The following is a 25,759-nucleotide window of genomic DNA, read 5'->3' on the forward strand; positions in this document are numbered from 1 at the left end:
AAACTCTGTATGTGCGTAAATATGGATTAATAATCAATCAACCGCAACTTCTTGCCAACATCCCGTCTCCTGGCCTGGACAGCAGCCCGCTCGGAAGCCTTGGTCTCGCCGCTGTCGACCTCACCCCGCGCCTTGAGAGCCTGCAGGAGCATGCCAGCATCGAAGAAACCGTCTAGGGACACGCACAGCGTTAGCTCTCTCGTAAATATGCACTAGGGATAGCAAATTGTAGTGGGAATGGGCACTCACATCCTCCCAGCTCGTCGTCTTCGCTGAGCGTGACGCTCTCGTCGGTCGGGCTCTGTGTGCCGGCGACGCTGCCCAGCTTCTGGCTGCGGATGGTCTCGGCGGTGGGGCCAGTGATGAGGCGGCCCCTGCTCTTGAGTCTGTTGGCGGCGGGCTTGCGGTGGGTGGAGCGGTCGATCTCGCGAGCGCGCGTCTGCTTGGGGGCCGAGTGGTTGCGGCTGGTGATGCGCAGGATGCGCCGGATCTCGAGCAGGTAGCTCTCGAGCGTGTCGACAAAGCGCTTGGTCTGCCGGTGCTTGCTGCTGATGCAGATGGCGATGCCGTCGTCCTTGATGATGTACCCGATGCCGAAGCCGTCGCCGCTGACGGGGCCGAACCCGAACTGCCGCAGCGACGGGTTGCCGCAGTTGGACGTCGACATGATGGTGTTGTTGAGCTTGTCCCACCCCGAATCCGCGAAGATCAGCGGAAGCTGCCCCTGCGAGCCCCCTCGCGAGTTGGTGCTGTCGCCCCTCGCCCGCGTCACCATGTTCTGCGTCGTGTGCTCGCTGTCAACGGACACCACTGACTCCCTGGTAGGACTGGCCAAGCCAGGCTCGGGGCTGCTTGCACCGTCGACGGGCGAGGTGTATCCGCTGCTGCCGCTGCTCGCTGCCGTCTCGTCCATGAGGCGCTGCCAGAGGCAGAAAAGCGCATACATATGCCTGTCACAGCCCTGCCCCTTGGCACATTCTTTGGTGGTGTTCACGTGGGTCGCGCACGCTCTTTTAAGTGCCTCAACCTTCTGCTCCGCCGGGTTGTCGGCCCAGAAGGTCTGCACGAAGTTGACAGATTCATCCGAGACGGTCCGGACAGCTTCTGTTCGCCCATGTAAGAACATTTTGGTCATGGCTGGCTCGTAGGTGCATTCGATCCGGCCGTAGAGGCCATAATACGCAGCCTGGAAGGCCATCTGAATGAAGGCGTCGGGCGAAAATCCCATAGAGGTGATGAAATTCTTGCCATATGCCTGGAAGTCAAGACATTGGAACTCGTTCTGTTCGATAAGGTCTGCGAGCCGGGTTTCTGCAAAGCGCACAGCAATCTTAAGCTCCGGGGTCATATCCCATTCCAGCTTGTGTGGCGTCGTGTTGACGTCGCCAAAGCTGTCAGGGTCTCTCTTGGAAGGGTCGGGACTTGTCGATGCCCACAGGGTCGGCGCTTGGCCATTGATTGTTCTCGCAAACCTAAGGATTGTGTCTGTGTACACATCACTGGCAAACCTGAGGACTGTGTGACCATCAACGCCAGTGTGCTCGAAGTTGATGCCAGCGCTGCCGTTCTTGCAGACGATTATCTGAAGCTTGTCATACCATCGGTTGGTGCAAGTGCCGATCTGTACGCCTTTCTCGATCTCACTCGTTCCGCAGAGCATGTTCTGGCAAAGAGCCGACGCTGTGATGGGCTCTGTGTAGTCGAGGCAGACTATGAACAATGCAGAGTCGACTATCCCAAGGCAATCGGCGTTGTTTGAACCTTCTTCTCTAGTCAAGACGTCCCGGAGCCCGGACCACACCTTTCTGTTCTCCGTACTGAGCACACCCAGCGCTCCTTTTGCGGCGTCCTGGATGGGCATCTGAGCAGCGTCATCAATGATCGTCTGCAAGTTGATGGACACGTCCTTCTCCGTCATGATAAGGTCCGAGTTATCATCCAGAACATCGAACCAGTAGAACTGCCCGTGGCACATGACAACCAGGTGCTTCGAGTCGGGATCCTGTTCTATCTGGCAGCCAGCCTCGGTTGGTACTCTTGCTGTGCCAAAGAGTCTCGAGTATTGGTACATGTCCATAGCGGTCCCCTTGATACTGTCTGGCGGCAGCTCCTCCTTGCGAACAGCCCGCACGAACTCCAGGGCCGAGACCACCAGCGAAGCCGCGCGGGTGACCTGGTTGTTTCGTGCAGGAGTGGGGTCATCTTCCAGCAGAAAGAAGGGGTTCAGGTTTAGTACGACTGGATTGTCGTAGTTTAGGTAGGAGTCGTACCCTGTGATTGTTAGTGGCATGACACTCTCAGGGACTAGAGGCAAGTCTTACAGAACTGCTCGATATAGCTTGTCCGTCCCTCCGCGTACTTCTTCAGCTTCTCTTGCAACTCGGGCCCTTCATTTTTCAAGAATTCCAGAACTGCTTGCTTTGTGTCCGAGTGTTCGCGAGCTGACTGGAGGGGCTTGAGAGCTGCCAAGTATTTGTTGCAAGAGCTGGCCAGCTCAGGGATTGGCAACTTTGGCAGTTTGTCCTGCTGGGCAAAAGTGATTCCCGGATAGGACTTGTTCTCATTTACACCCATCTTATTCGGAGTCTCCTTCGGCTGAGGGATCCCGTTGGGTACGTGCCCGTTGATGGGAACCGAGCGAGGAGCCGGAGCGTGCGAAATAGACGGGGAGAGTGTCTCTCCAATAGACTTGGGCAACGTAAAAATACGGACTTGGGTAGGCATCTTGATCAGTCTGGGCGGCCCTCAACAGTAGAGAGGAGAGACGGAGGTGCTGATGTTCAGGCCTCTCAGGGCCGTACGGAAGAAATAATGACAGTCGTGAAGGTAGTAGGCTGGCATTCCCACTTGAGATGTGACAGCACTATGGGCATAGGAGATAGGGGTGTCGGATTCTGACAAGACGAGGCCTCGTGGAGGGCCTTGGTCCATATAACTTGCTAGCTCACACAGTAACCGCAGCAAGGCCCGACGGAAGGGAGGGAAGGTGGGATATTGGTGGGAGAAGAGGGAGGTGCCACTGGGCCCCTCGCATGTACGTGAGCCGTGTGTCCCATGGCGTTGACATGTGGGATCGAGCAGCACGCAGTACATGGACTTGGCTGGAAAGCAGGCGGGCATGGAAGTAGCATGGAACCATGTGGGTGGGTAGGGTAGTATATCGAGGCCCGCGGGGGCAGATGAGGTATGAAACGGTTCCGCAGGGCCGAATGAATTCAATATGCACGGGAATTTGCCGAGAGCCCGGGATAGAGGGTGTAAGAAATGTCATACATACCTGGGCGGCGTCGGGTCTTATTCAGTAAGCGGCTTGGGAGGTCGTTATTAGGACAGACTGCCAAGAGGTCGAGATCTAGCAACGCGTCTGTAGGTGAGGATGGAACTTTAATCTCGTCGAGATGTTATAGCAAGGCAGGGTGAGCTGGGATATATCTAATAGGACCTTGAGAGAGGATGGTAGGAGTGTCAGCAGCAGCTGGGGGGCTATAGAACGGGCTGGTAGAGAGAGGGGCAGCAGCTAAGCAGCAGGACACATGGGTTAACCTCAGCCAAGGCGACACCAGCCATAGAGGTCATGTCAAACTAAGTAGAGCATCTAACTCGTCCGGGGCTGAGACGAGCCTTTTTCAGGACGCTTGCTTGTTCGCCACGCTACACCACCAGCCAGCCAACGTTGTGAGCCTTTTGCCAGGCCTGTTGCTTGAGCGCAGCCCCGAGTCGTTGATACCCGAAATCCGCGGTTACCAGGTCTCGTATGTTCCACGACCACGAGACAGACAGGACGAAAGAGGCAGAGACACGCGCTTATCTGAGTGTGGGTGTGGGCCTGGTCTAGTCGGTTCGGATGACGCTGATGGGCGACAACCCACGCAACCGACCAGGGCAGCTGCCACGGTCCAGAAGTGGAAGGACGACAAGGGGAGGACGGTAGGACAGCAGCACTGCAGCACTGCAGGACGAGGGACCAAGAGACAAAGGGAACGTACCGAGTCTACCCCACGGGGCACTGCGGTTTGGCGGCTTGGGGCCTGACGCACTGGTGCAGTGGTGCAGTTGGTGCGGTGGGAATCTTCGGACCAGGGGAAGCGCTGTGGTTGGTGACCCGGCGCAAAGGCACGAGATGCCTGTGCCGGTCCAGCAGATCCCAGTTCGCTTCGGCTCACGGTAGTGTGAAGTACAAGACGCAGTCGGTCGTCTGAATGCTTGTCTTGCCTCCTCTTCCCCACACTGGACGTGCCGTGCGTCCACCACCGGCTGGTCTGGGATCCGTGCTTTGCAGAGCCCAGATTGCTGGTAACGGTGCTCTGTCCTCTTCTCCAAGTCCAAGATAGGGTGTTATCTTACTGCTGTTGACGCAGGCGAAGAATGTGGTCTGTTGCGGCGGGTTAATTTGGTGACATGGGCAGAGGTCCCGGGGAAACAAAGAGTGCAAGTGGAGTGGGGCTGTGACAATCCTCTCGCGGCTCGCATATGATCAGGTGTGCCTGCTGCTCTGACAGGGTCAGGACTGCCTTCTGTTGCTGAGCATGTGACAGTGACAGATCCCTCCCAAACCATCGCGTCTTAGAAGGTCGGCGAATAATTAATTATCTACTATACTCAAGCGACCACGGCCTACCGGCCGAACGGAAACTCTGTCTCAAGCCCCCCACGTGCTGACGCGCATGCGTGCCTGTCGCCCGTTCCCGAACTACATGCATTCGAAACTCCCCTTGGTCTCAAATCATGAATCCAAATGTTGTGAGGAGTACCAAGGAACCGACTAACAAGTCGTCGGCATCGCCAGAAACAGAAATATTCCCTCTAGAACACGCTTTGTTATAGGCCTACCACTCCGGCCACGCGGAAAAGACCTTGTCAGGAGAACGCAAGATGACACCAGCCAAGCACACCTAAGTAGGTACCAGTGATCTTGGAGCCTTGACTTGAAAGCATATTTGTGGCACCGCCAGCCTCGATTCCGATCGATGCTCCCTCGGTGCATCCTCGCGGTTGACGTCCCGGAAATTCCCCGCCCTCTCCGTGCACTCGGCCCCACATCTCCGGCCCTGGGCGTCCGGAGACAAGCCCGGCCCACAAATCCTCCACGCTGCACCCTAACTCTCAAGCTCTTGAACATGGCGATCATGGATTTCCAGGTAACATAATTCTTCCAGCAATTGATCACAAGCTCCTGTTGCAGTCGACTTCTCCATTCGTGTCCGAGTCCTGGTATTGCCTTTGCAGCGTCATGCATATCCCCTCGCTGTGTCAGTGCGATTGGCTGGTTCCAGTTGATAAAGACAGACGTCTGAACTCTTGAGTTCATTGATGGAATCTATGCATCCGGTGTTGACAAGGGATTTATCGGGCTAAAGTTCGGCCTAAACTGCTCATTATACTGACACTATCACAACACCAGTTTTGCGACCAGCGACTGGAAACAGACTACTAAGTGCGTACCGGCATATTTAGTACTGCAAGGGAGACCCGCAACCAGAGATATGGTTGGCGTGAACATTGGCAGGCTTCGTTGGGGCTGCATCAAACGACAGCTCGCCTGTGCAGTCTTTGTAGACCTCGTCACTCATTCAAATGAACTAGATCCTCTTGTTGTAACGACTTGATTCAATTCATGTGACAATTGCGGTCGGTAAAATTACAATGTCAGCTGGCGATCATTGTGATACTGTCGGAGCCTGACTCCTCTGTCGGACCTCCAAAACCCGCCATCTCTGTCAGACACGCCTACATGCAGAGCAAACAGTTGTCTGAAACATGTGGGAGAACACAGCACTCGCGTCCAAGCATAATACAGAATACACGCTTCTAAGTCCAAGAATGCTCGGCTCCTACATGGTTTCGAGCAAGAACTGATCATCCTGCCATCGGAATGTTCATCCACTGTCGGTTCTAAGCAGAGTCGTCTGGAATATGAGAATCAACTCAGTGTCCTTAGAGAAAGCCAAGTTATGATGATCGATCGGTGCCACCCATGTATTCGTTTTTGAGGGATCTAGCTCCCTCTTACGCACCAGCGATGTTAACTTCTCAATCATTCGTCTGCTTGAAGTGTGACAGGATCATTCGTGCTGACAATGTCTCGAGGATCATCGTTCCACTTGCAGAAGTGTGGCTTTTTGGGGTCCTTTTATGTATGCAGGCAGCTGCCAATTGGTGTGACGGCCTTTGCAAATTTACCAGCAAAACGTCTGACAACACTGTGTACGCAAGGCTCTGCGATTAGAAATGTGTGCGGTTGTGCCGGAACGTGCGTTTTTCAGCTTTTAGGATCGCCAGTCGTATAACAATCCAATTATTCCGCATAGCCCTATGGGCCATTCTCTCTCTTTCATTTCCATCGCTCGAAATGTCGACGTCATTCGCCATCACATTTTATTCCAGCCAAATTGTGTAGCAAAAAGCCGTAAAATGTCTGACGGCGAACACTTTGCAGAGTTCCCTCTGTGGGCAAACATGGACTTTTCGAAAGACTGCAAAGCGTACGGAAATTGGTTATCAACTTTTATAGAACCAAACCCTTGGAATAAAAGCCAATACTTGGACGGCGATGCCACGCTGATAGTCGACTACTTCACCTCAAGCCTTCCGCAGAACTGGACAAGACCAGGGAATTGGACCAATGGAGACTATGCGAGCAAAGTCTTGGAGTGGTATGGGTGGAATTTGTGGACAAATTATAAGTAAGTGTCTTTGAGTATCCTACCAGCTCCATGTTCCATAACCAGAGTAGTTACTAACACATGATGTACTTTAGAGAAGGTCCTTTCGATGACGTGTTCACCCAAAACGTGATTGCAAATCCTATGACTTCGAGCTGCTATGGAGAATACTGTAAGGCTCTAGGCTGGACAGGCGACATGGACTTGGTTGGAATCGGGGTAAAAGCTCTTCATCTCGTGCCATCATACATGGTTTCTACGCTTTCGGTCTTTGCTGATGCAGAAGCAGGTATTCACGTCTTATTATGTGGAAGCAGTCTCCACGACTATTTTCCTATTTGCCTTCACCGTATGGCATATGCGTCAACGCACCACATCACGGAGAGATTCGGAATTTGGCCACCTCTCGGGCGGCGAGGACCACCTCAGACCCCAGACACGAACCTCGCTCCTGGGCATTCGCACAGTCGGTGCCTTCCGCAGCTCACTGAATGCTTTTCTAGGCGCCTCGATGCTCTTCAGCATCGCCATGCTAGCCGCCGCCCTCTACATGTCATTGAAGGGAACGGTGCAACGGAAGTCACCCCTCCGCTCTGGCCAGGACATCCCCACTGACAGCGCACTGTATGACATGATGCTCTCGATGCTGGCAGCGACCTTCTCCATCTTCCCCGTGATGATTTTGTATGCTATGCAGAGGCGCGAGAGCGACTTCTCGCTAAACAAAAGAGAGAACCAGGTCTGGGTCCGCAGGGCAGTGCTAGCATTGATATGGATCCTCGCAGCGATAGAAGTCTACACATCCCTCTATGGAAACTTCGACTACGACTACAGAGAGCTCGAGAATGAATTCCACAGGGAGAACTGTGACTGGAGAGGGTCTGTTCACTATTGGAACGGGAGTAGGTCCTTCTGTGCACATAAGATTCGTGGGCTGCTGACACCCTCGGGCGGCGACCAAATTCACATTCGCGAAGTCTGCTAACCAAAAACCCTTTAGTGATAGCTGCACAGTGTCTCATCATCGTCGGGCCAGTGCTATGGCTCCTCCTGACAATATTCGTGCTCACTGGCTTCCGAATACCGGGGATTCTTGACAAGCCTTGGATGGTCCGTTGGCGGTCTTTTTGGCGTCTTGGGATCGCCTGGTTCAACCTGCTCGCTATGTGGGGTATACTTGGGTTCTTCACATGGGTAAGGCACAAGATCGATAACACAGTTGGTCATCTAAACGAGGCAAATAAGTAAGAGTCTTACAGCCCAGAACGAAACCTAACTGGATGAATTCTAACCTTCAACTCGTTTGAAAGCTGGAAATTCGGACAAATTCTTGCTCTCGCGACTTGGGCACCGGTTGTCTTCCAGTTCATCTATAGCTTCATATGTAGGTCCTTGATGCAGGTCCTCATCCGCAAACTGAGCTCCATACTTATTAGTAACTATCATACAGGGGGCATTCAGGACGGCCTGGAGAAGAATCTACCATCAGGCTTCACAGTGCACCAAGTCGGCAGGGAACCTGTCCAAAAGCGTGCAACAAGTGGAAAGGACAGATCGAAGGACCCGCTCATGCCTAGAAGTTTGTCTTCGGAGCCCTATATAAACAGGGACTCTGAGATAGAATTGGTGATCATGACTCCGGACACTCAGTATCGGCCGGCCGACAACAATGCCCGGCAGCAAGCGATGGAACAGTGGCATAGAACCGGTTGGTAGCCTTGGACAGCCGGGACTGTCCAGCCATGGACAGAAATTTCGACCTTGTGCGATTGCAGGCCTTGTTGCTACGAATGTCCAAGGCTCATGTAAGGCGGTACTAAATCCAATGATATGACTTCTGCAGGATCAATACATGTGTTTAAGCAGGGTCTTGATGATCAGAAAGACGTTATGCAATAAGTAATGCTTTTTCGACAGAGTCAGTCCCACTGCCGGAGCATCTTGGTGTCTAGAACATACATATTTGAAGTTTAGCTTGACGGCAGACAGAATGTATGGTAGCGATCAGGACAATGCCCTGCTGTAGCGCGTAGAAAGGGTTTTACCTGAGCAGTCGATGGTCCTCATGTTTGGAGTGCCACGACTAAAGGCGTGCATAACGATAAATCAAAATGCTCTCTTCGAACACAATCGGTCCGAGGTTCCGGCGGGGAAGTCAGCAAAAGTTGGAAAGCTTGGAGGATCCGACGGCCTGCATGCAACGCTGCAGTGATAGAGCATCAAGAGCAACGTTGGTACTGGGTGCCGTAGGGCTCAACCAATGTGCCGCCTGGGGACCTTATGTTACTGTATCCTCCCTCGCTTGTGCATACTGATTCCAATTGTTCGTCGTGCCTGATTGGCCTCGGCAGACTCGAAAAAAGGGCGGCGACTCAACAGCCCTGGAAGGATTAGCTCCAGTCACTTTGACTCTATCTGTCAGATCTAAATGTTGGCTTGTGAGTTTCAGCTCCGGAGGTTCTGATGATCACCAGCCTTGCTTAACATCCACTCCTGTGAGGCAGCGGTCAGCACCTCATTTATCAGAAAGTTTGATACAGATACTGGGTATCCTCGATCAAAGTTCGACGAGCTTTCTTGAATTCCATGCATTTCTTCGCTTTCTCAAACCTGGTATTTCCTTTCGATGCGGACCTCATTTCTCTTGAACCTTTGTCTAATGTGATCAATACGCTTTTGACGCAGGAGCTGACTACTCCAAGAGCCAGGTAGCTGTTGTTGCCACGCCGACGATACCTCCACCATATCAATACTACGAGGGTCACATGATGGCTTCTATTCCACAGGAGAAAGCCCCTCAGCCGGGTCTGAACATCTACGGTTGTGCATCCGTAAACCCGGTGAAGCTGACAATTGCTGCCGAGGAGCTGGAGTATGTTGTTTTCACATCTTTAACAATATCTTGTGCGTCTAGTTGATCCTCAAACCAGCATCCCGTACAACTTCATCAACCTGGACATGGCAGCCGGCGAGCTTAAAGCCGAGTGGTTCAAATCCATTAACCCTAATGGACGCGTGCCTGCTATCGTGCATGTGAAGGAGGATGGCACAAGCCTGAAATATTTGAAAGTGCCCCCTGCCTTCTATACATCGCCAGCGAATTTGACGGAGAACACAAACTCTCTTATCCCGTCGGAACTCAGGAGTACTGGACCCAACTGTCCTGGGTGAGTATTTGTGAAAACTTAATTCCTTCTCAACAAATTATCTGTCTAAATTTCTTCGTCTCACACACATATATAGCTTTCGTGGCAAGTCGCCGGCTATGGGCCCATGATGGGCCAAGCGAACCACTTCAACCGCTATGTGACTGAAGCAGTGCCGTATGGATCTTGGAGATATACTTCGGAGGCCAGACGGCTTAATGGTGTTTTGGACAAGCAGCTTGTGAGTCATATCTTGGGCACTGTGCCCTCGCCAAACTCACATTGCCTGCATGCGACTCACAAACATGCCTTAGTCCACTTCCCCTTTCATCGGTGGGAACCGCCTAACAATTGCTGATATCGCAATCTTCATCTTCGCGCATTCCGCCAAGTGGTGTGGCATCGACATAAACGAATATCCTCACATCAAGGCGTGGCATGACAAGCTGTTCGAACGGCCTGCCTTCCGGAGGGCACTGCAGATTCCTATGCCCCATCAATTCAGTGACGCGGCGGTGTCAGATCCCGAGGCCCAGGAGTTCTATAAAATGCAGCGGAAGTTCGGTGGTCAGATGATCCACGGAGCAACGGACGCGTGGAAGGGCAAGGCGGTGCCTCTGTCTTCCGATAACGCCAACTACTCGGCCGCCGAATCTTCATAAGTGCTTTTCATATTTTGGAAAGCCAGGCTCGGCACGATCAAGTTTGTCTTGCTGCACGTTGCGGATTGTGGAGACATGGTGTCAAAACTTGTTTATCGAATTACGAATAAGACAAAAATTGAAAGTGACATTTATGATTGGAATTTCTGGGCCAGTGGGGGAGTAAATCCACTGTGTAGGGTTGGTTCTCTATTAGTATGATACGAATTTTGATGCAACTATGGTGTCGTTGTCTTAATAGCATCTGCGATATTGTAGACAGCCAAGATAGGCAGTCCAAGTGGGGATGAGATCTGCACGGCTGCATGGTGCCCGGCTCACAAGCTTCCGTGGTCCTGCAACGCCACCTCTGGATCCCAGATCCCAGATCCTAAATACCAGCCACAGTTCCCTGTTCATCGCTCATCTCATCCGAACACCGTCTTCCCTCGCTCGCGCGGTTTCCTCGCCCACCAAATTGGTCTTCCTTGTTCTTATTATTATTATTATGTCAGTGTCACTGTGCGGCTACAGAGCCAGAGAACAAGAACAACCAGAAAAGACATTCTGGCTGGAGTTCCAGGTCTGCAGCGACGGTCATTACGATCAGGCCGCTCAGTCTGCAGCCGCCTCCACAGCCACATTCACATGCTTCGGCGACCTGCCCGTCGAGCTGCGGCTCAAGATCTGGGAGCACCTCCTGCAGCCGCGCGTGGTCATCGCGGCGTGCCTGGACGAGGACAACGCCGCCGAGAAGCGCGCGCAGCTCGCCCGGCGCCGGAACCTCCCCGCCGCGCCGGTGCTGCTGGGCGTGTGCCACGAGGCGCGCGCCCTGGCCCTGCGCCACTACGAGCGGGCCTTTGGCTGGCGCGTGCCGGCGATGCTGGCGCGCCCGCGCTCGGCCGCGCCCCGCGTCTGGTTCGACTTTGCCCAGGACACGCTGCTGCTGCTGGGCGAGCTGGAGCCCTACGACAGCAGCAACATCAACGCCCCCATGGTGTACTTCCTCGACCGCGCCGACACGCGCCGCGTCAGGCACGTCGCCTGCGCGTTCGAGGAGCTGCGCTTCGGCGAGATCGAGAGCGAGCAGATCTTCGGGTGCCTGTTCCACGTGATTGATTCTTTCACAGGGGCGGAGCGGCTTCTGATCACCAGCACCGAGGAGGACCTCGAGAGGCACACCATGATCGGGTGCCTGCCGAGCTCTACGGACAATGTCGTGCAGAAGATCTGGTGGGCGTGGATCAACGGCACGAGTATTGTCACCAGCAGGATGAGAGATAGACAAATTCTAATGGTGAGAGAGGACGGGCTAGCGGATTTCGTTGCTGGGCATATTTAGGGTGTGTCGGCGTTGCATTGTGCATTGTTTCGTGTTTTCACCTTTGACATTTGGGGCATAGAGGGGAGCATCTCATGACATACACTTAATTTTTCATATATGTGCTACAGCGCCTGCTTGAGGAACACTGAGCGATGGATGGGTTGGGGATATCAACTTTAGTCTAGCTTCACAAAAGGTGGTACAATGTAATGGGTATGAGTGGCGTGAGAAAGGAGTATCATACAAGAAGATAATTCTCAGGGACTTGATCCTGAACGCTGGATACCTAAGTATCCCTGGTGTCATCTTCGTCGTTGCGGACGCTGCTCCTGGTGTATCTCAAAGGCAGGGCATCCTTCTGGCCCTCTCATGCCCCCGAGGAGCCAGTCAGTCAAACCGACAAATTTCGCCCCGATGCCTTTGTCCCAGTCTCCCTCGGACTGAACGTGCTCGATAGTATGACTTAGTACCCTGCCCTCGCCGTCGAACTCGAAGATGAACAGGCCCCAGAACTCCTTGGCCGTCAGCTTGTCACGGAAGGGAAGCTTTGACCCGATTCCTTTGCCCGTCGTCCTCCACCTCACCACCAGCTTCTCGCTGACGGCGCCCTGCCTGGTTCCGGGCTGCTTCACCATGCGCTCCGACATGATCTCGAGCTCGACGTCGCCGATGATGGGCAGGCGGTTCCATGTCATGGGTGCCGTCCATAATGCGGCAATGTAAGCAACACGGCCGGACACAGTGGGGAGGTGTGGGTGGGTCGAGGGGAAGAGGTGCAGCGAGATGTTGGGCGCGAGGATCTCTGTCGGAAGGGGAGACTGGAGGAGGGTTGGGAGTCGTTCTTGGAGGATGCGCAGGGCTGGGAGGCCTGGGTCAGCGCTTCTGGCCTACAGCTTTGCGTCGCATCGTCAAATGGAGCGGGCCTGGACTCACTTTTGCCTAGTTTTGCTTTGCGATCATCTGGAGGCTTGTTGGGGCCCTGGCCCAGAGGTGGCGTGGTATTTGTATTTGCATAGGGAAAGGTCGGGTTGAACCACACTTCTGGCAAGTTCCGAGTATTGGCTTCTTGGAGGGTGGTGAGAGGTTTCGAGGTGCTCGAGGAGGGTGTTGATGCTGGTGCTGGTGCTGTTTGCGCCGTGACGGGGAGGAAGCCCGCGAGGAATGACCTTGACCGGCGACCGACGGCCCTTGTCACGACATTTTGGGAATGAGCTGAGGAGGTCCTCGAGAGTCGGGGAGCGGACATTGGTAATATTGCTACTACATGAATAGGGACAGCAGCCTCGTAATCGCGGTTGTGGGAGAAGTCAAGGGGCTTCTGCTGCTGAAGGTGGTGCTGCACTGGTGACGCTGCGAATGAATGTGGAGGGCGATGGAAGCTTGGTCGGGCTTGGAGATATTTCGGATGATGATGCAGGTAGATTTTCTGGTTGGTTGCAACCCAGCTGCACCAGCTTGGGGAAGACAAGCACCATGATTGTCTAGCGAACTTTAACGCTCCAACGGGGCGGATACTACCTGGTTAGACTGCAACCTCACTCTGCAAATCCGGCTCCTTTTACAGGCCCCAGACGGCAGACATGGGCACCCTGGAGGGCCCCGCATCTCCACGCCCAGATATCTGACAGTGTCTAATTGACTGGCCCGTGCGAAGACAGAGCAAACGTTATGTTAACGAATTTCCGTTAACATGCGCTTGACCATATCCTGAAGCCCTTCAAGACCTAATTACTAGTAGCCATCAACAGGTACTTGTAAGAAACCTACGATGCATCGCACATTAGCTATTTCGACTTAAGGCGTCCTCAGCACCATGTTGGCCGGTTTCTCAGATACCCTTGATGAAATATGCGGATTGGAAAGCTCATCAGCACTGGCTGGTACAGTCTTTGCCTGTGGAACCCACTGCCAATACCTACAAATGTGTCTGAAGTACACTCAGCGGTCACTGAAAACCAACGCACTGATTTCATATCTCGTCTTGGCAGTCTTAGCCCTATCAAGTACAGCTATTATTCTGGTCTACAAGTCTATATTATCCCTGCATTGGATAATCCGCAGTTTTCAAACATTGGCCAAGTCTATGAGGATCCAAGTTTCCAGCAGTGCTATCAAACCTGGCTCAAGATCCTTCACCTCGGCAGAATTATGTCACTCACCCACTATGCCAACTCTACTGGTGAGATTTGCTGCACGCGTGCTGCATCCACCCGTGGCCCATCCAATCCTCCGCCTGGAACTTCCTGCAGTGTCGTACGCGAGTCAATCTCCGGTACCGTGAGGTACCCTTGAAGCTCCTGGGGGCTCTTCGCCTCCGAACCGCCGGGTCTGCTTTCCCGGAAGTTCTCAGAATTTGACGCATGGTTTGGCGCCGCCGTCTTCATATTCTTCCGCCTCACCCGCCAGAACCAAAAGGCGGCGGCTGCCAGGATGATGACGCCCAATCCCACGCCGACACCGATACCTGCCGAGGCACCCGTCGACAGCCCCTGACCTCCCGACGAGTTCGTCTCTTGGCCACTCGAAGTCGACGTCGTGGAAGGGGGTGATGTTGTCGACGAGACGTCAGAGCTTTGGTACATGAGTTGCAGCAACGGCGCGTAGGCGGAGAACGTCGATATCGTCGCCACGGATGAGCTCTGGGTTGTGGTATATGGGATCGAGAGGGTGGCCAAGTCGACGGCCCTGCCGTCGGAACATTGCAATGTAGATACTGTCGACGAGGAGATGGACAGCGCGCATTTCTGTTCACCGTAGCAGAAGTACCCTCTGCGCAGCCCCTCCTTTCTGATCAGCTGATTGCCGGCCAAGAACGTTTGCCAGGGAGAAAAAGGGGAGACAAGGAGAATCCGACGGTACTAGTACTGACGAGGGACAGCAGCCGATGGCAGTCTCAGAGGGCCCCGGTGGAAAGTAGAACTGGAAGGCCCCAGTGTTCTTGGATCCGTCGTAGGAGCATGCAGCCACCTTCCCGCTGGGACAGGCAGTTCCGGGAGAGTATATGCCCCACGTCGAAAGCGCGCCCGACAGCGAGGCGGCTCCTTCAGTCCGTGGGGGCCAGCAGGAAGGGTTGCCTCCAAAACTGTCACCAACGCAGGATTGATCCAGCCACGCCTCGTGGTTGTTGGCTGCGACTCCAGTGGTGCAAGAGGCTGGCTGGGCCCATGCTGTTGTCAGCGGCCCCAGCGTGTTAGTGAAGGCTGCTATGCTGGTGGACATGATCGGCAATCGGTTTTTATGGACCGGACTCGGCTGGGAGCAGGTAGATGTATATTCTTATACCAGGAGCCACATCGAGAATCTGAAGCCTTCTTTACAGTGTTTGGCGACGACTTATCCCTGAAGTTACAAAAACATGTCGAGGAGGGGTAATGGCAGAGTCTGATGATGTGTCAAAGCCTGTTGTTGAGGACTTCTTCTGAAAGTTTGCGAGAGCATGTGGAAGAGGGGTGAGTGGTGGCAGGGCCTCATTTCCGTCAGCCTGCAGAAGACGCGTATATATTACGACAGGAACTCGCCCGCCAGCGTCTGAAACCCCGACCTGATGTGTTAGCTTATAATGCGGATGGTCGACATCAATCTCACTGGAAGACCTGTAGAATCTCACTGGGAGACCTGTAGAATCTCACTAAGACATTGTGCGATCGTACGCATCCTTCGATTGGAGCTGAAAAGGTGTGGAAGTCGTATCCCGGACCGGGGGGAAAAGATGATCGGACGCGCGAAAGCGGAGCTGAAGCACTAATTCTTGCTGATCCGCCACCGAGCTGAGTATAAGTAAAGTAAAGGGGTGACCATTTCCATAAAGGCGACGGCCGCCGCATTCACTGTTGCATGCCCTAAAGGACTTGGAGGGCCTCTTGTCTTCATACATCCTTCCATGAAGAATACACGAACTTGTGGGGATGGCTCCGTGAGACTTATTTTCTACTAGGTACGCATGCCAATTGATTACCAAATGTATGTCAAGGAGGATCTTGTGCGATTACCACAAGTGGACTGGCTATGGACCGGCATAGTCGATTCAAGATCTGGCTGAACAGTGAGAACGAAGCCGACTGGATGGGTCTACCGGTATGTGGTCTCCAAGCAGGCTGCGGTCTGTTGAACGCTTTCAAAAAAGGTGCTTTTACGCAGCGGAATTTGACTCCTTACGGCTACTGCAGCGTCCTCAAGATTGTATCGCGCGGCGAACGAAGGACTTTGGGGTTTCTCCAAACTGCGCGCTGCAATAGTAGATATACCTAGGGGCTGAATACCCATTACTAAGGGTAGGTGAGGTTTGAAGCTGGATCGCTGGCTACCCCGGTCGTTAAGGTTACTTATTCTAGTCCCGTTCGGATGGGTAATAATGACCATCCCCTACTGACTGGTGGGAAGAGAGAAGGTACTGATAGTAGCGATTCATCACCCAGAATGTGAAACTGAATGCTGAATGTTGGATGTTGGATGTTAATTAGCCCTGGATTGCTAGAATTGCATCCTGGCTACTTGAACACTTCACAGAGCCCGAGGCAGGATGGCAGTTGGCCCCCACGTGGAGTGGCAATCGCTGTCAAATGTCCAGTTGTCAAAGGGCTCACCCCTGTGCGGGTGTGGGTGAGACACGCGGGAACATCAGCTGCACCCCTTGACTCAGCCCTGGGGTGTGATGAGGCAAGCGTACTCATCCTGTGCCTGCTCCTGTGCCCCATCTCCTGTTCCTGCGTGCGTATCAAGGGCAGACATGCTGTGACTGACGGACGGAAACGTCGGGCTGCAGTCTGCAGTCTGCAGTCTGCAAAAGCCACGACATTATCCGGACGTTTTGCTGTGTTGTGTAAGGTGGGCAAAAGAGTGGCAGCAGGCCGTAGGACACGTGAGTTGGTCCGGCATGAAATACCCGTGTACGACCATACTGTATGTGAAGCGCGGCGGCTATGCGTCAGTCGTCAGTGAAGGGTGAAGGGTGAAGGCCTTCAGTCAAAGTCCATGTTCGCACTTGACTGACTGCATCGGTACGTAGCCTCGCATCATCACGTGGAAAAGCGGGAAGTGTGGCCCGTGCCCAGGCGTGTTCCGGTCCAGAGCAGCCTCCAAACAGTCCAAGTCAGTCAACCCGACCTGCGGTTCCTGATGCAGCCTGTCCTGTCTGCCCGTCTGCCCGTCGTCCACCTTCATCAATCCATCAACCTTTCTCCATCCCCTTATCGTTGCAGTCCTCACCCCTTCACTTCCGCCCCAGTGCACACTTCAGAACCCACATTTGACCAGCGCTCCGCAACATAGTCACCATGAATCCCGAGTAGTATGCCGCCTTGCTCACTGCCTCCGTTTTCTAACCTCCTGTGCTGACCGACTCGCAGAGCCTCCTTTACCACCCCGCCATCGCCCTGCAACCCCAAGGATCCTCCTGGGCCGATTTGACCATTGTGCACGTCTTTATTGACACAGATTAGATACGACTACCTCTTCAAGTTGCTCCTCATCGGAGACTCTGGTGTTGGAAAGTCCTGCTTGCTCCTGCGATTCGCCGACGACACTTACACCGAGTCCTACATCTCCACAATCGGTGTCGACTTTGTGCGCTCCCCCCGATCACCGCAACCAAGATCCATCTCGCTGACGCTTCGGTAGAAAATCCGCACGATCGAGCTCGATGGCAAGACGGTCAAGCTGCAGATTGTGAGCCAGCCCCAAGTCCATCCCCAACAACGGCCACGGCCGAGAGCCCGAGAGGCGGCAGCTAACAAGGACTCGTCACCGCGTAGTGGGACACCGCAGGGCAAGAGCGTTTCCGAACCATCACTTCTTCCTACTACCGAGGTGCCCACGGTATCTGCGTCGTCTACGATGTCACCGACATGGATTCGTTCAACAACGTGAAGCAATGGTTGCAGGAGATCGACAGATATGCCACAGAGGGCGTCAACAAGCTCCTCGTCGGAAACAAGAGCGATATGGCGGACAAGAAGGTCGTGGACTACACAGTTGCCAAGGTGCGATACCACCGTCAACCTGCGACCGCTGCTGCGATGAGCACACATCATCACATGCTGGCGCTTGCTATCTAATCGAGACCGAACCCCCCCAAGACCCACTTTACTAACTACGAAATAGGAGTTCGCTGACAGCCTGGGCATCCCATTCCTCGAGACTTCGGCCAAGAACGCCAGCAACGTCGAGCAGGCTTTCCTGACCATGGCCCGGCAAATCAAGGAGCGCATGGGAACTACAGCCACCAACAACACCAAGCCAAACGTCCAGGTCGGCCCCGGCCACGGCGTGTCGCCCGGCTCCAGCAACAGCTGCTGCTAAGCGCCCTCGCCTCCCGTCTCGACAACTTTGTATAAGTACCGCGGCCATCGCCAAAGTTTTTGGGAGTCCGAACACTCACGACCGTCACGAGATGTGGGATATACGCGAGACGTGCAGGGTAGTCAGGAGTGCTGGTTTGGCGGTCATTTTGGGATTCGGATTGTGACTTGCCCTGTTTCGTGGTTTCCCGCTGCTTTTGCTGCGCATAGATTGAAGTGATGGCTGGCAACTTGGGTTCCCCTCAGCCGTCCGGAGGGGCGTGTGCTCACAGCACAAGGCGTCATGATGGACGGGGAACCAGGTAGCTCCTAAGACGTACTGCCATGTCATGTCATCCTCGGAAGGACTGGTGCATGGAAGAGGAGGTCCGGTCCAAGTGGCGAATCATCACACATAATACATACACCACAGCTGGAGTTTTTTTGTCGTTTTGTCTGTTGTGACCTTTTTTACTTCTTCTCTATTGCGTCGTTCTGCCTGTTTCTAGGAGTGCTTTTTACAACTTGGTCTTCGAGGATAGGATCATAGCAACGTTCAATGCGATTGGGCATTCCAAAGATGTATTCAAGACGGCCTGTGTGGTATGGTATACCCATGCTCAAGTCTGGGAGAGCGTCCGGACGTCTCTTTTCCAATGGGGTTCCGCGGGAAAAGGGGGCAGGAGCATTCGTAGGGGTCGGGCTCCGCTCAAGCCAAGGGGTCCGTCTGAGTTGCTGTCCACTTTGTGACCAGCCAAGGAAGCACCTGGCCACCTGGCTGGGTTTTGAGCCCAAGTGACTGCGTATCTGGCGCAGTGGTTGTGACCACTGTCTGGGAGACCATTACATAGTCACAGTTCCTTTGCAGATTCGCCCTCCCGGGTGTAAAAATCAGAACGACCAGAGCTACGCGGCCCTTGTGTGTATAGCGCCGCCTCCAGGGAGAAATAGATTGCAGACAGTGCTGAATAGCTGATAGTGATTGCCCCAACTTTAGGTATAGAGTGAGTGGTAATGTGCCGGAATAGACGGCGCTGCTATGTATTAGGCTTCGGGGTGGACGAAGACTCCGTCACGAACGAAAAGCGCACGCGAGGACTCGACTGGCACAACAGGAAGGCGAGTTCATCGAGTAGAGCACCAAGCTGGGTGTGGGTGGTTTTTCATTGTCGCCTCGACGACGGAGCCTCGCTCAGCTCACGCCTCATTGGCACAGGACCAAATCCCGATCCACTCCAGTCCAATCCTCATTGAACCGTCTTCGTTCCTCGACACAAAGACTGACCCCACTGCCCTACCACTACTACTATCACACAATACGATTACTAGTTAAGATTGCTTTTCCCCTATCACAGGCGCAACTCGAAGCAGTGAGACGCCCCAGGCCAGGGGCGACGATGCCTTCTCTGCTTGTTATGCCTGCATCATAATGTACCAAACCAAGCCCCAGCTCCACAGTCATTAAGTACAGTCAGTACTCGCGCAGTTGAGTTGCGAGTAGCCAAAAAAAACAAAAAGGGTAAAAGGAAAAAGACACCGTTTCCCGTCATTCAAACCAGTTGTTTCCCGAGCTGGCGAATCACGCATAGGCCAATACTCCTGAGTGTATGCTTTCCATCCATTTCGAATGTCAAAAAAAGGTATCAACAGTACCGTCAGCACCTTTGTCCAAAATTCAGTATTCCGCCAGGATTAGGATATCTCAAAAAGCCAAGAAGGGACATATCTTGCCACCGGCCGGACACAGGCAGTCTTCTACTGCCTCATGGACGCTTTCCAAGAATACAACCTCCTCAAACAGCGTGAACAGCTTCCTGGTTCTAGATTCGTGGCGTCCCTGGTTTGTCACTCATTACATTATGCCAGGCGCTTTCGTTTGCGGTCATCGTCTCCTCGGAGGTCATCCGCATCGTCGTTTAGAATGTGAGCCATGCTTCCGCGTCGAGTTGGTGGAGCTGAGCTGTCGTGGAAGATACTCCTTCGACTCTGTGTTGCTGAGCCCCACTCCCAGTTCCTGAGCTTCTCAAAACCATCACCGTTCGAAAAGTTGGGCTGTGGAGGTGGTGGGCTAGATGGCCGAGAGTGAGACTGTAGAGTTGTCGGGAAGGGGTATTGTGAGAACGATTCACGACGCTCGTCGGGTGGGCCAAGGTGACTGGGTGAAGACGGAAGGTGACTAGAAGGTGGGCCCGAGGAAAAGGGTGGCGGCTGAGGCTGCCATCCATGAGCGCGTATATCTGCTGAGGTATGTCGTCGTGCGAGGCTCCCGGGGTGTTCTACATTGGCGAGTGGGTGAGGCGCCGCCGGGGGTGGAGGAGGGGCTTGTGGACGTAGAGTAGATGGAGATTGCGCCGTCGGAGTAGATGTCTGGTTCATTGTGCTTCCGCCAATCGAGCCATACGGCCGGCGAGTGGAAATGGAAAGGTTGGACGGGACTGAGGGCCGGTAATCGTACGGCGCACGGGTCTGGCCTGGTGGAGCAAGGCTTGACCTTCGCTGATCGTCCTGAGGCAACTGCCGGGGCGATACCGGGGCATTCTCCACATTACCGAGATATGCACGGCCGGTTGAGTACGGTGCTTCGTGAGGATCTTCCAGACCACGAATGATTTCAACCTGACGCTGTATGTCTCCCCGTAATGCGAGGGCTTCAATTACGTCAGCTGCGCTGCATAGAGACTCTATCGCATTTGTGAAGGCTTACCATCTCTGTGAATAGGGTTTTCAGGTGACACCAAGTTCATCAGAATCCGCGACTGTTCTTGATTAAAAGACAAAAGCCGGTTGACAGAGTCGAGCAGTGCCTGATGTTTGATCTGCATGTAATGTGCATTCGATTCGGAACGATCAAGTCTTGCGTAAAGGTCTTGTACGCTTCGCTCGATGTTGAAAAGCCTAGGGTCACCACCGTCTGGTATGGGCTGCATCGGCTCGGCAGGCGTCCCAGGCTGTGACGGCGGTGCCTTTTGCGTGACTAGAGCGTGGCGAGAAGCGCGCCGTTTGATCTCTCGCAGTCCGACCAAGTCGCCCCTCTTGAAACTGTTGTTCCCGTGCTTGAACTCCCACAAGGGATGCTCGGGGCTGCCGTTGTGGAACACGTCGCTCACTGCCGTCCAATTAGCTGTGGAAGCGCGCTTTCCGTCTCGAGGGCCAACCTACCCTTGTGAAAGCCATACATGTTAAGCTGGCGGACGAATGAAGAGATGTTGGTGTGTTTAAAGTATTGACTGGCAGGCTTCACGTCAGCGGGCACTGGCCCAAATGAGACCAGCAGAGGTACACATACGCAAGCACCTTGGAGAATTCCGAGGTCGGCGACATGACAAAACTCTCTTCTGTGCCTGACCATGATATGAGATGGGCTATGTTTGTGTCCTCGAGCATACTACAAACGAGTCAGTCACGAACATTGTTCAGGATCGGATGGCGGGTAGAGAGTGGCGCACTTATATAGCTTGTGTATGAAAGCTGTCTGAACGATCTTGGGGCCGTGGACCGCCGCCGCCGCCGCCGTTGGCGCAGGCATCGTCATGGAGCTGCTTGCCCCTTGACCTTCTGACCGGGCAGGGGTGCCATTGACGTCTCGGTCCCTCTCCCTATCGGGACTCTTTGTGGCAGAGGCAGGCGCGGATGAGTTGGTAGGAGTAGTGATATCCATGGGCTCGCTGTCGGGACCCGACATCTGGATGGTTGGCGTAAGGATAGGAACGGTTCGCGGGGCCATTGGATCGTCTTTGCCATGCCCCTCCCCCAGTAGCGATCTATGTGGGCTATCCATCACCTGTGCCATCTGTGCGTGGGAAGGCAAGACAGTCAGCATTTGGTCCAGAACGGCAGGCGGAAGCGGGAGGATGGCGGGGATCCGCAGGACCGAACGAGTCAACGAGTCTGTCGCAGGCTCTCCTCAACCACGGTATCTGGGGCAGCTGGTGGCTAGCAGCTAGGAGCTAGGAGATTGAGAGATTGGGAGGGACTGTAAAAGGGTCAAGACATAACACACCGCATAGCTTCTCATGTGGGCTTCAGGTGTGGGTGCTGGTCGAGGTCAAGGTCCGTTGAAGCGGGCCCCTCTTTGTCTGTCAGAAAGATGGCCTTCCTGCCGCCTCCCGAAACTTTAGGAGCTTGATCCCAGAGCCCGTTTGAAGCAGCGATTGCCCAATGGGGGAGTGCTAGGCTTCACAGGATATGCGCCGGGAGATATTGCGTCTAAGATATCTGTGCTTTGTGGCTGGCGTGGGTGGGCAGGTTTTGTTCGGTGGTCGATTGTCGAGCACACACAGATGCGATCGGTCAATGCACCCCGGTCACAGGCTGGAAGTGGGCACCGGAGGGCTGGTGGGTATCATGCCTTTCGAGCTTCGTCGTTGCAGCCGTCGCCGATCGCTTTTGGGCGGGTGTCGCCGTAGCTGTGTCGGGAGAGGCGCGTGGCTCTTGTTGGAATAAGCAGAGTAAGCTCCAGTCTGCCTCGACAGGTGCGCGTGTGTATGGCAACGCAGCGCACACAGAGGAAGGCGACGGGATTTGGAGGGCGGGATATCAGCCCGACCAAGCGTCGTGATGGTCCAGGCAGATGGATGTGGACTGGGAGTCGCAGGTCGAGGGGCGAGGGCAACAAGTCGGAGAAGGGCTCTGGCTACGGCTCTGGCTCTGACTCTGGTCGACTTAGTGCCGTCGTGTTGTCAAGTGCATGGCAGGCAATTGGATGGCGAGCTTGAGATTAGGTCGTTGAAAAGGAGCTGGACAATTTAGAGCAGGCCCGCTCGAGGTTATTAGGGGGGGGCCCCAAGGAAGCAGCCCAAGGATGGTGGAGGGGAGGGGGGGTAGGCACGTACCACATGGGCAGGGCAGGGCAGGGTGGATGGGATGGGCAGGATAGGCAGGCCAGGCAGGGCAGAGCAGCACTGGGCCAAGGCGACTCCACCCTGGCTGGATTCAATGGTGGTCAAAAGCCCCGAGCAGAACTCTGAAGAGGCTGCTAGTGCTATATCTAGCACTCTGGGTGCCCACAGCTTATGGGGCCGGTACCTGGGCTCACCGCTTCATGACACGACGCTCGAAAGTACTGGCTGCAACGGTACGAGCACATTGTATCTCAGATGTCTACCAACCTAGATACGATACAGACAGAGTATGCTCTCTGTGACCACGGCGAACAGTAACAGTAGACAACAATAATAGACTATGTGCCGTGCGCTGGCCTGTTGTCTCCGTCCTTCGCCCACATGTTTCCAATCCCAACCCGCGTTTTGCCTGATGAGGTGAGAAACAGCGGTGCCCAGGCAGGGCTCCATTTCTCGAAGAGTGACCCGACGTTGAGCCATCGATCCCATCCATCCAGCCGGCCAACCAAACAGCCAGCCATCCAACCCGTGGGGACGGGCGGTAGGGCAGGGGTTGCAGCTGATCGTCAAACCCACCTGCACCCTCCTCCTCCCCCCCATCCACCCGTCCCCCCTCCCCCCATCGAACATCTGGAAACTCGGGGTCAGCCCTTCCAGAAGCTGCGCAGGGACAAAGAAGCAGAGTGCCAATCTACTCACCCACAGGTACTGCGCTCACCTCTCGGTCTCTGTTTCTGCTTCTGTCTCTGCCGGGTGCACGACGCTCTCAACATCCCTCCCAACGCAACCAGAAGTGGGCCACATGGACCAGACGGACCAGAAGGACCAGATGAACCACCCACAATACAACCACGGCGGGAGATGCGATTTGAGCGATCTCGCTGCTCTTCATGCACTTGCTGCCTCGCAACCGTGTCAAACCACCACCTCCAACCTCGCCGCGACGGGATGATCTCGAGGGGGCTCTCTGCCGGGGGCCTGGCGTGTGCTGTTGTGATCTCGTCTGTTGAGGATTGAGGATTGAGGAATCGGTCTGCCAGCCTCCCGCGCACCGTTACCCACCTGCTGCTACAATGCCGTGCGTGCTACGTGCGACATAGTCTACATAAACGTCGCCCACGGGTCTCTGACGCACCTTGGACCGAGCAAGTTCAGATCGCCCACCACCGGATGCTCCCAAAGATACGATTCGCCCTCAACTGCGCCTCACTTCAGCTGCCACTCTGCGTCAAAAATGACTTGCAGGAAACACGGCTGGAAGCATCAACGTCGCCATCGGCCCGCCCAAATGGACCTCAAACTGCAAGCACCGAAGGATGCGGCAGGTGTCACGAGCCGGCCGGCCTCCCCATGTGCTACCGTTGCCGTTGTAATGCCTCATCTGCTCCATCTCATCTCGCGAGTAAGGCTCGGCCAGCACGGCTAAGCGTACATCCACATCCACCTGCGGGTCTGGAAGCCCGGGCCAACTGCAGTGCGCTACCAAACTTCCCTGACAGCCCTGACGAACGCACCAAGCCGCCGCACGGGGAGCTCGACCATGGCCAGGTGGCAATTGGACAGGCTCCTCCGCCCGGGAACTAACCCGCCCGAACGAATCCAACACGCCCAAGATCTGACGTTCCCGGACAAGCCTAACAAGCCAGAGCTCCCAGTCCAAATCAGGAAGCTTGGTGTTTCTGCTGGCCTGAAGGAGAACTAGCCTGCCAGCCCTGCCTGCTGTATCCTCTATATGCAGACCAGCCATGAAACCATGACCCCCCCTTGGTGGTCTCTCATCTCTCAAGTCTCAACGTCCAGCCGCGCCGAGCCAGCCAACAAATGGCACTGGCAAGCCACCCTAACCTTTCACTCGGCCGAGGGTAGACTATATTATATTGCAACAGCGAAATTCTAGCAGATCTTGCCTATTTAAACTTTGACGCCCGTACGATGTCGTGCAGCCTTGGTGGCCCCGGCCCAAGGCCCTTGCTGCGACCCTCGACGGCATCGGTCGGGGTCGGGGCCCAGCTGACTCTGGCCAGGTATGGGATGATGAATCAAGCTTCCCTAGCCCCGAGGACAGAATTTCTCTCAGCGGCGGCGGCGGCAGCAGCAGCAGCAGCAGCAGCAATACGGCGTTGCGCACCTTGAGCTTCTTTCGTCGAGTCCGGCGACATTGGCGCTGTGGCTGGGGTTCATTTCACCCTTCTGCATGTGCGACGCCGAGGTTTCGGGATGATCGTCTCCCTGACACACCGTTGAAAAGGCAGAAGCGAAGCAACTCTCGGTGATATTCCACTAAAAGTTTCATATGTCATTGTCGAAACCTGGCATCTCTCCTCCCACGGGTTCGACCGGCCTCCGGGGCAATCCTGGTCGCGATACTTCACTCTGTGTCACCTGAACCTGCACGCAATAGTCCACATCCTGGCTGCAGTTCTTAAGATTCCCGAAACTTCCAATCTACTTGCTTTGGTTGAGCGTGACCGCTCTTTCAACTGCAATGTTCTTCAGAGAGACAAACCCGCAGGGCCCAGACTCGGCACCGGCGTGCGTGATCGATATGGGAGGGTCTGCGGATGTTTCCCAGCCGGGTATTCCCACGTCATGCACTCATACGTAGCATCACACTCAACGGGGCGGTCCTGAAGGTTCACAGACTATGCGTTTCCATGTCTTTAGTCTTCCATTGGGCGGAGCCTCAAACGCGCGAAAATAACCATGGGCAGTATGACCCAATACCACGGTAGATTCTCCCACCCTATAACGCGTTCGGTATCTTCCGCCGGCCGGGTGCGCCTCAATCGGCCGTCCAGAAGGTTTCCAACTACAACGTTCCGTGACGAACTTGTTTCTGTTCTGTTCCTTGTGGGCGGGCGATCGCTCGT

General features: G+C 54.6%; 5 protein-coding genes across 5 annotated transcripts; 1 reads left to right on the forward strand and 4 right to left on the reverse strand.

Annotated features, from left to right (window-relative positions):
* Positions 1–26: 26 nt before the first annotated feature.
* On the reverse strand, positions 27–2,724 carry J7T55_006813 (choline/Carnitine O-acyltransferase; the record flags this gene model as incomplete). Its single annotated transcript, XM_053132805.1, has 3 exons — positions 27–172; positions 250–2,271; positions 2,322–2,724. 3 exons carry the CDS (start codon positions 2,722–2,724, stop codon positions 27–29), a joined length of 2,571 nt encoding a protein of 856 aa, XP_053001576.1.
* Positions 2,725–10,756: 8,032 nt separating this feature from the next.
* Positions 10,757–11,791, forward strand: J7T55_006815 (uncharacterized protein; the record flags this gene model as incomplete). Its single annotated transcript, XM_053132826.1, has 1 exon — positions 10,757–11,791. The coding sequence occupies one exon, from the start codon at positions 10,757–10,759 to the stop codon at positions 11,789–11,791; it is 1,035 nt and encodes a 344-aa protein (XP_053001577.1).
* A 284-nt stretch (positions 11,792–12,075) lies between these two features.
* On the reverse strand, positions 12,076–13,019 carry J7T55_006816 (uncharacterized protein; the record flags this gene model as incomplete). The annotated part of the gene is made up of 2 exons (XM_053132837.1): positions 12,076–12,632; positions 12,707–13,019. The coding sequence occupies 2 exons, from the start codon at positions 13,017–13,019 to the stop codon at positions 12,076–12,078; spliced, it is 870 nt and encodes a 289-aa protein (XP_053001578.1).
* Positions 13,020–13,935: 916 nt separating this feature from the next.
* Positions 13,936–14,992, reverse strand: J7T55_006817 (uncharacterized protein; the record flags this gene model as incomplete). The annotated part of the gene is made up of 2 exons (XM_053132848.1): positions 13,936–14,560; positions 14,643–14,992. 2 exons carry the CDS (start codon positions 14,990–14,992, stop codon positions 13,936–13,938), a joined length of 975 nt encoding a protein of 324 aa, XP_053001579.1.
* A 4,913-nt stretch (positions 14,993–19,905) lies between these two features.
* Positions 19,906–21,772, reverse strand: J7T55_006819 (HSF-type DNA-binding protein; the record flags this gene model as incomplete). Its single annotated transcript, XM_053132869.1, has 5 exons — positions 19,906–20,696; positions 20,753–21,154; positions 21,208–21,275; positions 21,335–21,433; positions 21,495–21,772. 5 exons carry the CDS (start codon positions 21,770–21,772, stop codon positions 19,906–19,908), a joined length of 1,638 nt encoding a protein of 545 aa, XP_053001580.1.
* Between the last annotated feature and the right edge of the window lie 3,987 nt (positions 21,773–25,759).

The sequence above is a fragment of the Diaporthe amygdali genome (assembly GCF_026229845.1).
Source record: "Diaporthe amygdali strain CAA958 chromosome Unknown NODE_1_length_4327563_cov_65_473760, whole genome shotgun sequence".
Lineage (NCBI taxonomy): Eukaryota > Fungi > Ascomycota > Sordariomycetes > Diaporthales > Diaporthaceae > Diaporthe > Diaporthe amygdali.